Consider the following 13,476-nt stretch of genomic DNA (forward strand, 5'->3'; position numbering starts at 1 on the left):
GGCATCCATCCCTGGAGACAGCTTCGTCTTCCCTCGAACGCAACGCGTACGATCTTCTCCGTCCCTCTCCTCCTCAACGAACGCATCAATCTGACCTCTCTTCTCCGCTCGTTTCCTCTCTCTTTTCCTCTTCTAGCAGCCGCTCGACGTTATCACCTTCGTTTGGCTCCTCTCCCCTCTTCGGAACTACGGCAGAACACAAAACAGGTCCTGTGATCCGACTCTCCCCCCAACCCTCCAAAAGCGCTTCTTCTCTCTCTTTCCCTTCCAACCAACACCATCCCCCTCTCGACCCTCTCTTCATCTAATCTCACCTCGTCGTTCAACAGCTCATTTCACTCAAGCACCATGCAATCCGTCCCTCAGATGATGAAATCTGTCGTCACCACCGGTCCTATGGTCAGTTTTTCGATTAGATCTTCTCGCTCGCTCGCTTTTCGTTGACCTCCTGTTTGCCATCCTCCCTCTCCTCTCCCCCTTTTCGGTTCGATTGTCTCTTCGCAGACCGACGGCTCCAACCTCCAAGACGTCCTCAAGGTCACCGACGTCGAATGTCCTATGGACCTTCAACACAGGGAGGTTTTGATCAAGATCGAGGTGAGTCTTTCAGATCCGTTCTTTCCGACCTTTCACGTTGGAGTTCTGACGAGAGGTTCGGATCTCTCTCCTTTTCCTCCCTTACCTCGTAGTGCATGTCGATGGGATCTTGCGATAGTGAGCACTCTTGAACCATCATTTCTCTTGGAGCGAGACTGGCCTCGACCTCTTCGTTCTTCTTTCTCAGTCAACGCTCTCAAGTTGATGAAGAAGGGGAGCGTCCCTGGAATGGATATGGCTGGGTGAGCTCTTCTCCCTGCCTTTTCTCTGCTCGAAATGACAAGAAGCTGATCATGACTTTTTTTTTGCTGTCGTTCAGAACCGTCATGAAGTGCTCGACTGGGATGTGGAAGGAGGGAGATCGAGTTTGTGGGATGGTGAGTCTCGTCGCGTCGACTCGTCCTCTCCTCCCCTCTTTCTTCTTCCCCTTTTCTTTCAGCGAGCTGACCTTCGCCTCCCTCCTTCGCTCACTCAGCTTCTCGGAGGCCTCTCTTCTACCATCGTCGACAGTCAGCTCCCTCTCTCTCTATCTCTCGTCTCTCATCTCTCGTCGCGTCGAAACTGACCTCGTTTTCCCTCCTCGCTTCGCAGAGAAGATGCTCGATCGATACGGAATGCAAGGATCCTGCGCCACCTACTGTCGAACCCAGTGCGACATGATCTGCAAAGTCCCTGAGACGATGCCGTTCGAAGAGGCCTGCTGCATGCCCTGCTGCATGATGATGAGTTTCCAGGTTCGTTTCGTCTCGTCTTCGTTCGTTCCGTTCGTTCGACTTCGCTCACTCTTTCTTCCTTCCTCCTTCCTTTGATCAGGCCTTCAACTTGAAAACCTGGCCATACTCGAACAAGTCCCACGAACCCATCCTCGTTCTCGGAGCTGGAACCTCTCTCGGTTCGTTTCTCTCTCTCTCCCTTCGTCCTCCTCCTCCTCGTCGACGCGTCAAACTGAACCCTCTCTTCTTCCTCTTCCCTTTCTTCCAGGACTCATGACCTGCCAACTCGGATCCATGATGGGCTACAAGATCATGGCTGTCTGCGAGATGACGGAGATGGCCGATGTCATGTCGTTCGGTGCTGAGAAGACCTTCGACGTGAGTCCATGTCCTCTTCTCTCTGGACGGTCTTCTTCCTTCTCTCGACGCCTTGCTGACCTCCACCACTTCTTCTCCTCCTTCCGAATCAGTGTAATGACCCCCAGATCGTCGAGAAGATCATGAAGGCCACTCAGAACGCTCTCACGATGGCGATGGACTGCTCTTCGACGGTGAGTTCGAGTCGTCGTCTTGCTTTCCAGCTCTTCCTCGCCTCGCTCGACTCTTCTCTCGTTCAAGACTGACTCGTTGCCTCTCATCCCTCCCTTCTTTGATCTTCTTCCCTCTCAGGACTCCTCCCTCGCCATCGCCGCCAAGTGCATGGGATCCTCTGGAGGAACGATCTGCTGCTTCCCTCTCATGATGATGAGCGCTGGAGGAAAGACGGAGGAGTTGATGACTATGGACGACGATTCCAAGATGGAAACGATGATGGAGAAGACGATGGGGATCAACATGCACAACATCAAGATCGTTCGAAAGTGAGTCGTTTCGAAGTCGTCTCCTTCTTCCTCGATCTTCGTTCGCTGACTCCGACTCCCTCTCCCTCCCTCTCTCCTTTTTTTTTTTTCAGGCTCCCCACCACGATGTTCGGATTCGACGCCGAGATGATGGGATGCATGTTCAAGGTTCGTCCTCGCTTCCTTCGTCTCCTCGCTCAAGCCTCGTTCGAGTCTTCGAAATCTGACGCGTCTCGCTCTTCACCTCGTCCTTCTCAGCCCATGCCCGACGAGACCAAGCACGCTCACGCCTTCCTCAAGACCTTCTCGACCTGGATGGCCGAAGGGAAGATGAAGGTTCTCCCTTCCCAGATGGCTCAGAACCAAGGAATGAAGAACCTCATCTTGTGCATGGAGGAGTGCAAGGTCAGTTCGAGCTCGTCTCTCTTTCCCCTTCTCGTCCATCGAATCTGACTCCCACCCTTTGTTTCTCGTTTTCGTTTCGCAGTCCGGAGGATCCAAGATGATGTGCAAGAGACTCGTCTGTGCTATGGGCGAGACGGGACCCTCTGTTTGATCGAGTCATCCTTCGTCTTCGAATCTTTCGACCTCTTCTCTTTCGTTCTTTCTTGATCGTTCTTCTGTTTCGGTTCCTTCATTTCGACTCTCTTTCAGTTTGACTCTCTTTTGATGACCATTGACGAACGTCCACCGAACAAGAGCAAGAGCAAGAGCAAGAAGCACAGGCGATGGAGTTGACATTAATCGAAACAGTACAGTAGCCGTCCAGGTAGTGAAAGTAAATACGTGCGAGAGTGAGCTAGGTATAGGATGCAAAACGGAGGAAAGAGAGACAGTTTGGAAGACAGTGGCAGGAGAGAGAGAGGAGCTAAACGAGATGAAGACGGCGCGACTCGAAACTACCAGAAGAGGAAGCCCTCACGCCGACACCCTCGAAGCGGACCCTAACGGGAAAGGTAGAGAGGCAGACTAGAGAAGAAGAGGAAGAATATAGGCTAGTTGAACACGAGTCGGAGCTGCTGAAGAGGTATGGGGACTGAAGAGAGAAAGAAGACGAAGCGAGACGGGGTCAGCTTGACGCAGAAGCGACCGATGATAGTCAGGAGGAACGTACCGAAAGTAGCCAAGTTGATTCCTCGCTCAGCAAGGATGGGCTTCGTCCACTCGGGAACGAGCTTGGGGATCAGGTCCGGTCGAGCTGACAGTTCCGCTCGAGTGAAGCTGAAAAGGACGACGAGAAAGGATCAGTCAGCATCGTTTCGTCGGAGAGCTGGTTACGATGAGGTTCGAACTCACTTGAACAGGCCAGGAAGAGGATCATCATTCGTCATCTTCGCTCCCTCGACCCTCAGCTCGTCGAAGAACGGATGAGCCATGACTCCGAACGCGTCGAGACGTTTCTTGGGGGCGTAGACGAGCGTCTTTTCGAGCAGATCGAGGGCGAGAGGATCGGTTCGAGGACGGAAGAACTTGACAAAGGGGTGAGGTCGAATGGAAGGGAACTTGTGGTCTTGGTACTGTTATGAGGAGGAGAGAAATGGATCAGCGACGCGTCGGGAAGTCGAGGCTCAGTCGATCCTTCTTCTCTCGTGCACTGGTCGTACCTTCGGGTTCATGGCGTTGATCTGATCTTTCGAAGGGGTTCCAAGGATCTTGATGATGTCGACGAGCTGGTCCAGGGAGCTGGAGACGAACAAGAGTCAGCAAAGAAGAAAAGGACGAAGGAGGAGGTCGTGAGACTCACGAGTCTCCAGCAAACATGGGTTGACCGAGGTATACCTCAGCAAGGACACAAGCAGAGGACCAGATATCGATCTGAGTCGTGTAGGTAGTGGCTCCGAAGATTAGTTCGGCTATCAAGTGAAAACGAACGCGTCGAATGAAGGCAAAGGAAATAAAGAGTCAGCTCGATTCAGTGGTTCGGATAGTACGGGAGGATGTTGCTCACGAGCTCGGTAGTATCGCCTGTGGGATGACGAAGGAGCAGAAGCGGATTTTAGCGAGGGTTTTGAGCTCGGATGAGCGCGTCGAGAGGGACGTTGAAGACTCACGAGCAGATGTAAGCCACGTTGGGTTCAGTGGGGACGAGCTGCTTGGCTGATCCAAAATCGATGATCTTGAGAATTCCAGTAGCGGGATCAACGAGGATGTTTGGAGGTTTGATGTCTCGATCTGTTCGAAGAAGATGTTTGGATGAGTGACGGACCGAGTCAGTTGAACGTCGTGGAGCTCGAGCTCGCGTCAGAGATGAAAGGGCTCCGACTTACGACACAGTCCAACAGTGTGAAGGTATCCGAGACCTCGGAAAAGCTGGTACGCGTACATCTACAGTAAGGCGAGGAGGCAAGAGGTCGAAGTGAGCTTTCGGAGATGAGGGAGTTTCGGTTGGAGGAGAGACGAACCTTGACTTCGAAACCAGGCATGGTCTGCTTGAGCGTCTTGTAGCGGCTCAGAGCTCGATGGAGAGTGCAAGGGAGGTATTCGAGTACTAGGTTGAGGTTGACATCGTCCTTCTGTGAAACAAAAAAGGAGGAAAGGAAGGGAGGAAGGTGGTCAGCTCGAGCTGAGCTTCAACGAGAGATGATGGAAGCTCACCTTGTCGCCGGTCGAGTAGAAGAAGGCACGAAGTTCGACGATGTTGGGATGAGACATAGCTCGCATGATCTGAAGTTCACGATTCTGTGAGAGGAAACAGCAGATACGAGAAGAAGGAAGGATGGAAGGTGAGCTGATGTTCGAAGTCCAGGACGAATCCGGAAGGATGTGGATGGACGAGAGACCGACCTTGTAGCGAGGATCAACCAAGACCTTCTTGATAGCGACGACCTCTCCCTCTGTAGATGGAGAAAGGAGAAGAGTTAAGATTGAGGAGGGACGGGAGGATGGAGAGTAAGATCGAGCTCACCCTTTCCTTTGATCCCTTTCGTCAGGACGGCCGAACAAACGACTCCAAATGATCCACTTCCAACGACTTTGAGTCCAGAGTAGGCGATGGTGATCTCCTCTCCAGTCTGCCCTTGCTGAGCTACTACTTCCCAAACCCTCGAAGGATCAGGAGGTCCTGGAGGAAGGAACGAGTCAAGTTCAGCGGGGAGCTCTCCTTCGTCTTGTTTCATCCCTACAGAGGCCAGCCTCACTTACCTGGTAGACCTTTTTCGAACAGGGGCCCGTGAGCGTGTGCTGGCATTGTAGGAGCGAGAGGGAAAGTCTGGGAGACAGGGAAGGTCTGGGAAAGAGAAGGAAGAAGGGCAAGACCAAGAAGGAGGAGGTGAGCTCGGGTCCTAGAGGTCTGGCCCTCTCGTCCTTCCCTTCTCGTTGTTCCGCCGATGCAAAGACTCACCGTTGAGTGGTTTGCGAAGATGTAGAAGGGTAGAAACGGGTTGGATGGAGGGATTGGGGGCAAGCTTTGAGGAACCGAGATGGATGTTGGGAGCAAGACGATACAAACAGGTGATTCGTCCCGCGTCCAAGGAGAGATCAAAGTCAGAGCGTTCCTTCTCTTCTCCCCCTGCACCTCCCCAAATGATGATCTAGCGACATCCTGCTCTTCTACAGAAGCTCGAAGTGATCTGTAAGTGAAATCGCGCCCTGAGAAGCACCCTCAAAGCTTCAAACGAGCTCGTAGAAGAGGAACAAGGTCACCTGGGCTGAACGAGGAGGCGGGGAGGAGGGAGGGGCAACGAAAGGTGGAGAGAAATTTAGGCAGGTTGGTCCGAATCGAGAAGAGAGAGGAGAGTGATGCGATAGAAGTTGAAAGAGAGTGAGGGGTGAGCGGTGAGAAGGCTCGATACAAGACAGAAAAGAGCAGAAGATCGAGGTGCTGAACTCGTTCCCTCCCTTTCCCTCTTTCATCTTGTTCCCTGCTCCTTTTGTTTCTCTTGCTCGGTAGACCAGTGAATCCTAGAAGGCTTGAGAGCTTGATACGCAACTCTGTGTACTTCGAGAGGTTTCAGCATCGAAAAAGAGACTTGGGGCGTGTTCAAAGCGATGGGTTTCGACTCGTCGCGTCGAGTTTTCTTCTCCTCGACGTCTCCTCCCTTTCGCAGAAGCGCTGAAAATGCAAAGTTGAAAGTGCAACATGAATCACAGGTTCCCATTAAGGTAGTAATAAGTAAAAGTCTACGAATGCTCTAGGTGTACATCTAAGAAAGGGCGTTGTTACAAGACAAGAAAGAGCGCGTCGCGAAAGCGACAGGAAGTCTACAGCATTTAAGCCTGAGGCCCCAGAGCGAACCCCTTGCCCTCAGCAGCGAGCGTCTCCTTATCTGCCTTCTCAGCAGCCTGAACAGCCTCCAGCTTCTCCGACGACTCGTATCCTCCAGAAAGCGTCACACCGATCTTGTTGATGCAGAACCATCCGAGAGGGAACGAGATTCCGAAGAAACCGATGTCGATTCCGAGGGGGATGAGGTGGGACATGGTCTTGTTGGAGGTGATACCCTGAGAGATCATGGCGAAGAAGGAGGAGGAGGACGAGGAGAAGAAGTCAGCGGTGAGAGGAACGAGGCAGTCTCGAGCTACTCACGTATCCAACCGCTGAGCCGGCGGACTCCAGGGCCCTAAGAATGGAAGAGAGTCGTCCGATGTCGGTGGGCTCCGTCGAAATGGCCCCGATGTAAAAGTAGAGGACATTTTGGAGGACGCTGAGGTCGAACGAGGGCGACAAAGGAGAGTCAGCAACGGGAACGTTTGAAGTTCGCAAGTCTGAACTTGTGTGAACTCGTGGAAGTTGGCGCAAATTAAAAGGTGCGAACTCGTAGAGATCTCGAATATGAAGAGAAACTCACGAGGTGTTGAGGGCGTAGAGGACGTAGAGGACATATGCGCGGGAGAAAGCTCCTCCAGCGACCCAATCGAGGGTGGCGGGCTTGTTGGCAGAGAACTCGGTCTGGATGACGAGCGACCAGATCCACGAAGCGAGTCCGAGAGCGGCCATGAGGAGGTACGAGTATCGAGCTCGGGACTTGAGCGAGACTCGCTGAAAGAGAAAAAGAAAGAAGAGAGCACGATCAGCCTCGAGAAGGCTGCTTCGAACGTGAAACCGAGTGAGGCAGAACAAACAGTGGAGTCGAGGAAGTATCCCATAGCGAAGTTGGCGAGGATACCGACGACGGCGGTGACGAGAGAGGCGACAGCTCTGTGAGAAGAGAAGAGAGAGACGAGTCGGGTCAGTCCGGTCAGACGCGTCGAAAGAAAGCAAGGAAAGAGAGATTCGTGACTCACCGAGCTCGAACGGAGAAGTAGAGAGCAAGGTAGGTGGTGGTCCAGGGTCCCATGATGGATGAGTAGAAAGCGATGGGAGCACTGAGCAAGACGGAAAGGGAAGGAGGGCATCAGCTTCGTGTCGGGAGGGGGAGGGCGACGACAACGGCAAAGACTCACAGGAAGAGGACCTCTCGTCGGGTGAAGACCTTCCAGATCTGGAGGAGCTCCTGCTTGAATCCAAGTGTGCTCGTTCCGACCGTGACCTTGGTTCCGTCCTCTCGCTGAACTTTTGCAGGTTCTGAGAGAAGGAGAGCGAAGATGGGAGAGATAGCACTCAGAGAGATAAAAACGAGGTATGTTTGCGAGCTGATATTGGGAGGTTGACGTAAAGTCAGCTAGGTGGTCTAAGATGGGGGGACCGACGAGATCGTAGTAGGAAGGGACGAACGAGACGGATCCAGCTCCTGACGGTTTCGAATTCAAAGCTACGTTGATTGCTCCTCCCAGGATCTGCCCACCACTCTTGAAGCCCAACCACACAGCCAGGTAAACTCCTCGTTTGGTAGCCTCCGGGTATCCGAGAACAATAGCGCTGTACGAACGGAGATAGAGGAGAGGGAGTCAGCATCGTCTTACGCGTCGAGCGAGAGAGGAGAGAAGAGAAACGGCTGCTTACCCCTCGACCGACCAAAAGATTCCAGCGGAGATACCACAGAGAGCAGCTCCGAAGAGAACGAGCCAAACGGTTCCGAACATCTATCGAAAAAGGGAGAACGGAGGGAAAAAACATCAGCCTCTTGAGACGACGCGTGGGTGGTTTTCATTTTGGAAGATCCGAAGAGGAAACGAACCTTGTTGGTGTAGAGACCGGCTGCGTAAGGAGTGTATCCGAGAGTTCCGACGAGAAGGGTCCACTTCAAACCGATTCCTGTAGGAAGGAAGGATCGCGGAGTGTAAACGGGAGGGTGAGCGTCGAGCGAGCATCGAGACCGGTTTGGGAGACGAAGACGAACGGTTAGAGACAGTGGTTCCGAGAGTGCAAGTGAATACCATGAGTCCAAAGACGAGAGCATTTGCGGCGTTACTGATGTGGTGATGTGAAGAAGAGGGAGGAAAGGAAGGGAGGGAAATCGGGGACGAAGAAAGTGGAAAAGAGTGAGCTTCAATTCGAGCCACGAAAGACGTCAATCTCTCTACTCACACAAGATAGGGTTCTTGTGCACCTCCTCCACCAACCGCGTTCATGGCATTCCATAGCCCAGGCTGTAAAGAGAACCAGAAGGTAGTAGGGGTCAGGAGAGGTCGCCAGGTGAGTGAGGGAGGGAGAAAAGTTACGCACGGAGAGGAAAGAGCAGACTCCTACGACTGCCGCCTAGTTGAGGCGAGCAGATTCAAAGCATAACAAGCAGTAGGGAGGAAAGAAATGGGCTAAGTCACGGTCTTCTCTTCCAAGATGGGTTGTAGCAGGAAAACGAAGGAACGAACCTGAAAAATCGTGCCGCGGAAGAACGAAGGCTTGACGGGCTCCTCGACTCCAGCTCCTTCGAGGTTGATGTGAGCTTGAGGGACGACGGTCTTCTCATCTGCTGAGGATCGAGGCGAAGAGTCCTTGGTAGAGGAGGGAGACATGGCGAAGCGAGAGAGGAACAGAGAAAGAGGGGTCGTGGTGGGAGGTGAGGAGTTCGTCGTCGAAAATTATGGGTGACTCCTTCGTTTTCTCCGAACCGAAAACAGGCAAGCACGCCAGATCCAAGCACGTCTTTTTTTAAGGGTGAAGAAGGAGGAGATCAGGGTGGAGAAAAGGCGAGGAAGCTGGGGCCAGGACAAAGGGAGGAGACCGCGGCGTCTCAGAGGTCACCCACCTTCCCTCGTTTTTCGCTGATCTCGAGGGAAGAAAGGAAGCTGTTCCTGGAGGAAAGAGAAGATCTGAATTCGGACGAGTCTGGAGAAGGTGCTCGTCGAAAGGTTGAGCGAAAAGTCGGGAGAACGACGCGTCAGGAGAGAGTTCGGGAGGGTGCGAGGGCTGAAAGAAGCTCAACGCGTCCGATTCTTCTTCCCTCCCTTCGCGACGGAACTCTGGACCCACTACTGCCGGCCCTCGAAGGAGCTCCGTACTCCTTCGTAGAGTCCAAAACATCAGACCCGCGAAGTCAAGAGGGACGGGGAGGGGCAAATCAGGAAGAGAAGTCGCCTTCAGCAGCTCCAAGCTCACCAGTCGGCGAACCTGATCTCTTTCCAACGACTGGAGGGACGTCAAATCTGAAGGTCCAAGAACCAATTAAGGATATCAGTCCGGGTGAGATATCTGTAGAAGTCTTCCGAAGGATGAGAAGGTGAAGAAGAAGGCGAAGAGGAAACGAAGGAGGAGCGTCGGTTCGAGCTCGAGAGCGAGTCGAACTCCGCGGACAGAGGAAAGTGATGCGAGCGTCTCAAGTAAGAAAGCGAGATGCAGTGTGAACTGCTAGAGACCTTTCAACACGCTTTCACTCCCAGCGCTGGTCGTGGATGTCGCAGTGGAGACGAAGCTGCACCAGGAACGCGACGAGGGCGAGTTTGAACTCTCCTTGCGCCGTCGCCTTGACCTCGAGCCAAAGCTTCGACGCAAAGGGAAACGAAGACCGCGAAGCGAAGGGCGAGTGAGCTGATGTGTACTAGGGCCCGATTAATTTTGTCGATGTGTGGAGGGTTGGGGCGGGAGGAGGAGGGAGGGGAGGGAGAAGGGAGGAAGATGTTGAGCTCGGAACGCGGAGTCGTTGGCTTTTGCGAGAGTTCGACTTCGAAAGATGACTATTGAAGAGGCTAGATTGGTGTTGACGGGATGCAGGAACGTCTCGAGAGCTTTTCTAGTAAACATGGAACGAAGTGGTGGTTGTGGTGAGCTTGAAAGGATGAGGAGGAGGAACAAAAGGTCAACCTTCGTCTCGTCCTCCTTCCACTTTCAGACAGCCGGCCTGTGGGTAGATTTGAGCAAGTTTCGCAGCTTGTGAGTCGAAGCCGTTGGGAAGAGGTTGGTTAGAACGCAAAAAAGTGGGTCTGTGAAGGTTTGGGTGAAGAAAATCAAAGAGCTGAGCGAATGTCTCGAGATTTGAGGAAGAGGAAGGGCGAGACCTCAACCCTTCACCTTCACCTTCTCCCTTCCCTTCCTTCCTTCTTTTTCTTCCTGCAACGATGGCCAGGAAGAAGTCGAAATCCAACGGACCTACTCCTCCGGCAACTCCGAAACTCGCTTCCTTCCCTGAACCCGAGACTTCTCTACCGCCCAAGGAGGACGAGGAGGTGAACAACACTTCTTCCTCCCTCGGTCTCGTCGTCGACGACGGTCCTCCTCCTCCAGCACCCGATTCGACAGAGGAACCATCCAAGGAATCGACATCCGTGGACCTCTCCAACTCCCCTCCGTCCTCTCCCAAACCTATAGAATCCCTGCCTCCTCCTCCTCCTTCGCTGTCCATCTCGGAGGTTTCAACTTCAACGTCGCCTCGCTCTCCTCCTCCTTCCTCTTCCCCTTCCCTCCCTCCTCTCTCCTCGGAATCTACACTCTCCTCCTCCCACCTGCCTCTCACCAACGGATCCTCCTCCACCTCCCCATCTACGACCTCCTCTTCAGCTCCTCCTCCTCCCTCGGAACCTCCTCGTCCTTCCACTCCTCCTCCTCTCCCAACAGCAGCCCTCGCGTCCGCCACTTCCACCCTCGCCTCCCTCTCCCTCGAACCCTCCATCACAGCAGCTTCCACTTCCTCCCCGAGACCTTCCCTGGATCTCGCTCGACCCTCCCTCGACAGCAGCAGCAACGGTGATGACGGAGCCACCAGCGTTCGGACAGCAGCGCTCGAGAAGGCCTATGACAAGCTCAGATCCGACAAGGACAACCTCGAGAAGCAGTACAGAGCTCTCGTAGGGAAGGTCGGGACCATGAGGGATACTCTCGGGAAGAAGCTCAGAGAGGATGCTGTGAGTCTTTCGTCTCTTTCTTTCCTCTCTGCTGCCAGCTCGGTGCTTTTGACAGGTCGGAGAGATGGGAAGGAGAAGCTCACAGTCGAGGAGATGGCAGGCTCGACACTTCGATGAGAGCGAGTGGCACGATCGGTGAAGGCAGCTCTGTATATCTACTAGAGCTCCCATCATCTCTGGAAGTTGGGAGAGATACTTATCTCGATGTTCGCTCCAAAGCCCGTTTCTCGCAGCTCGTTCTGACCGCCCGTCCCTTCCCTTCCCATCTTCTTTTTCGCAGGAGGAGCTGGATCGCCGAGAAGCTCAAATCACTACTCTTACAACCGACAACACTACCCTCACTTCCGAAGTCGCCACCCTCCGTACAGAGCTCGAGTCCCAAGCTCTCGAAACCAACTCCCTCTCCGACTCGCTCTCCCATCTTCGTCTGGCAACCTCGTCGTCCTCGGAATCGTACCTCACCCGGGAACGGGAGCTGCATCAGGAGGTGGAACGGATCAGGGTGGAACGAGAGGAGTGGGAGATGATTGCTGAGAAGGAGAGGTCTCGAGCGGAGGAGGAGGAGGAGAGAGGAAGGCAGCTCGAGTCGGACGCCAGGCGGTTGAGGGAGGAGCTGGAGAGGCAGACGGACAGTGCGAAGAGGGAGAGAGAGAGAGGTGAGAACTTGCAGAGTGTACTGGAGGAGTTCCAGAATGGTGAGTCGTCTCATCTATCGTTATCGAACGTCGTGGATGGAGGGCAAGAGTGGGTGTTGGGCTCGAAGCGAAAGAAAGCTCACCTCGCGTCTCGTTCTCTTTCCTCCCTGTCAGCCAAGGACGTCGAGCTTCGTTCGGCAGTCTCCGAGCTGGAGACGCATCTTCGTAATACTCTGACTTCTCTCCAGGACTGGAAGCTTCGTGCAGCCACGGCTGAGGTGCGTCTCGACCTCCTCCTCTTCCTTCCTTCCTCTCGTGTGCTTATCCTCCTTCTTGCTTTCAGTCTCGACTCAACGACCTTAAGGACGACGCTGGCCGGTCACAGTCGCTAGAACGGGAGGTCAAGGAGAAGAACCTACTGATCGGAAAGCTGAGGCACGAGAGTGAGTCCTGGATCCAGGTCATGTTGAGCTTCGACGGGAAGCTGAGAGCTGATCCGAGCTTTTTTCTTCTCGAGCAGCCGTCATCATGAACGAACATCTCACCGAGGCTCTTCGTCGACTAAGGCGAAACTCTTCTGATACCAACGTCGATCGGTGAGTCTGCACATCCAGTCTTCTTTTGTACTCTTTCCTGGCTCTTGAGCTGACACGCGTTCTTCTTCCTCCTTGCGAACAGACGTCTGGTCACCAACATCCTCATCTCCTTCCTCACCACTCCTCGAGCCGATCCCAAACGATTCGAGATGCTCACTCTCCTCTCGTCGATCCTTTCCTGGTCGGACCTCGAGCGAGAGCAAGCTGGACTTCAACGAGCTTCGTCTGGATCTGCGATGAACCGTCGTCCGAGCGGAGCTATCCAAAAGGTGGCCAAGGTCGAGGAAGAGCCCGCCAGCGAAGTGAGTCTTCTCTTCACTCGTACCTACGTCTTCTACGAAGACGCGTTGTTGACAACCTTCTCGCCTCTCCCGGTTTGCAGTCCTTCTCTCAACTCTTCGTCGAGTTCCTCCTCAAGGAAGCTACCAGCGGATCCGCTCCCTCCTCCACTCCTTCCACCAACCCCGGATCTTCACCTTCCACCCCTTCAGCCTCCTACGCCGCTCTCCTCTCCCCATCAACAACACGCTCCTACACTGGAAACATGTCTCCTCCAACAGCTCCGTATCGAGATCGGACCTTCTCCTTTGGATCAACCACGGCTGGAGGAGGAGGAGGACCAGGAGTCGCTGCCTCTGTGACGACGGAAAGCAGCGCTCCTCCTTCGCCGAGACCTCAGATGGGGAGGTCGAACTCGTTCGGGTTGCAGCAGGCTTTGGCGTCGGTGGAGAGGGAGCAGCTGCAGCAGCATGGGTTGGGATTGGGAACGCCGGAAGGGAAGGGAAAGGGCAGGATGATTTGATCGTGGCCTTCATTTTCTCTCTCGTAGGTCTTTTTGCGGGACGCCGTATTACATACATATTCTTCCCTTTCGAGGCTCGATGGAGACTCTGGCGATTCCCTGTTCGTTCCTAGCTTTTAAGCACCCGACTCGTGGCCC

The 13,476-nt window shown here is 53.9% G+C and overlaps 4 protein-coding genes across 4 annotated transcripts; 2 read left to right on the plus strand and 2 right to left on the minus strand.

Moving 5' to 3' along the window:
* Window positions 1-657: 657 nt before the first annotated feature.
* BDY24DRAFT_379379 (uncharacterized protein) lies at window positions 658-2,793 on the plus strand. Its single transcript, XM_076639046.1, has 12 exons — window positions 658-714; window positions 785-839; window positions 917-974; window positions 1,073-1,106; window positions 1,189-1,331; window positions 1,411-1,489; window positions 1,579-1,688; window positions 1,781-1,861; window positions 1,980-2,170; window positions 2,263-2,317; window positions 2,408-2,554; window positions 2,637-2,793. Exons 1-12 carry the CDS (start codon window positions 693-695, stop codon window positions 2,703-2,705), a joined length of 1,044 nt encoding a protein of 347 aa, XP_076499518.1. The 5' UTR covers window positions 658-692; the 3' UTR covers window positions 2,706-2,793.
* Window positions 2,794-3,144: 351 nt separating this feature from the next.
* Window positions 3,145-5,336, minus strand: BDY24DRAFT_412545 (GSK family serine/threonine-protein kinase; the record flags this gene model as incomplete). Its single annotated transcript, XM_076643075.1, has 13 exons — window positions 3,145-3,185; window positions 3,264-3,370; window positions 3,446-3,666; window positions 3,754-3,832; window positions 3,894-4,002; window positions 4,098-4,114; window positions 4,201-4,321; window positions 4,417-4,474; window positions 4,552-4,662; window positions 4,745-4,828; window positions 4,934-4,983; window positions 5,055-5,210; window positions 5,291-5,336. 13 exons carry the CDS (start codon window positions 5,334-5,336, stop codon window positions 3,145-3,147), a joined length of 1,200 nt encoding a protein of 399 aa, XP_076499519.1.
* Window positions 5,337-6,210: 874 nt separating this feature from the next.
* On the minus strand, window positions 6,211-9,049 carry BDY24DRAFT_379386 (major facilitator superfamily domain-containing protein). The gene is made up of 13 exons (XM_076639047.1): window positions 8,840-9,049; window positions 8,694-8,726; window positions 8,556-8,617; window positions 8,368-8,438; window positions 8,206-8,282; window positions 8,031-8,110; window positions 7,803-7,946; window positions 7,532-7,720; window positions 7,373-7,453; window positions 7,211-7,286; window positions 6,937-7,127; window positions 6,675-6,792; window positions 6,211-6,589 (listed from the first exon to the last, which is right to left on the minus strand). Exons 1-13 carry the CDS (start codon window positions 8,981-8,983, stop codon window positions 6,359-6,361), a joined length of 1,497 nt encoding a protein of 498 aa, XP_076499520.1. The 5' UTR covers window positions 8,984-9,049; the 3' UTR covers window positions 6,211-6,358.
* Window positions 9,050-10,380: 1,331 nt separating this feature from the next.
* BDY24DRAFT_379389 (uncharacterized protein) lies at window positions 10,381-13,387 on the plus strand. The gene is made up of 7 exons (XM_076639048.1): window positions 10,381-11,305; window positions 11,586-12,000; window positions 12,115-12,218; window positions 12,284-12,383; window positions 12,461-12,536; window positions 12,619-12,838; window positions 12,919-13,387. The coding sequence occupies exons 1-7, from the start codon at window positions 10,523-10,525 to the stop codon at window positions 13,336-13,338; spliced, it is 2,118 nt and encodes a 705-aa protein (XP_076499521.1). The 5' UTR covers window positions 10,381-10,522; the 3' UTR covers window positions 13,339-13,387.
* The last annotated feature ends 89 nt before the right edge of the window (window positions 13,388-13,476 follow it).

The sequence above is a fragment of the Mrakia frigida genome, assembly GCF_051309035.1.
Source record: "Mrakia frigida strain ATCC 22029 unplaced genomic scaffold BDY24scaffold_5, whole genome shotgun sequence".
NCBI lineage: Eukaryota > Fungi > Basidiomycota > Tremellomycetes > Cystofilobasidiales > Mrakiaceae > Mrakia > Mrakia frigida.

Coding starts and splice junctions, on each gene's coding strand:
- BDY24DRAFT_379379 (XM_076639046.1), top strand. CDS start 693: ATGTCGATGGGATCTTGCGATA. Junction 715..784: donor GTCGATGGGATCTTGCGATA/GTGAGCACTCTT, acceptor CTTCTTTCTCAG/TCAACGCTCTCAAGTTGATG. Junction 2,555..2,636: donor TGTGCATGGAGGAGTGCAAG/GTCAGTTCGAGC, acceptor TTCGTTTCGCAG/TCCGGAGGATCCAAGATGAT.
- BDY24DRAFT_379386 (XM_076639047.1), bottom strand. CDS start 8,983: ATGTCTCCCTCCTCTACCAAGGACTCTTCGCCTCGATCCTCAGCAGAT. Junction 8,111..8,205: donor CCGGTCTCTACACCAACAAG/GTTCGTTTCCTC, acceptor CTTTTTCGATAG/ATGTTCGGAACCGTTTGGCT. Junction 7,128..7,210: donor GATACTTCCTCGACTCCACT/GTTTGTTCTGCC, acceptor TTTCTCTTTCAG/CGAGTCTCGCTCAAGTCCCG.
- BDY24DRAFT_379389 (XM_076639048.1), top strand. CDS start 10,523: ATGGCCAGGAAGAAGTCGAAATCCAACGGACCTACTCCTCCGGCAACT. Junction 12,001..12,114: donor ACTGGAGGAGTTCCAGAATG/GTGAGTCGTCTC, acceptor CCTCCCTGTCAG/CCAAGGACGTCGAGCTTCGT. Junction 12,839..12,918: donor AGGAAGAGCCCGCCAGCGAA/GTGAGTCTTCTC, acceptor CCCGGTTTGCAG/TCCTTCTCTCAACTCTTCGT.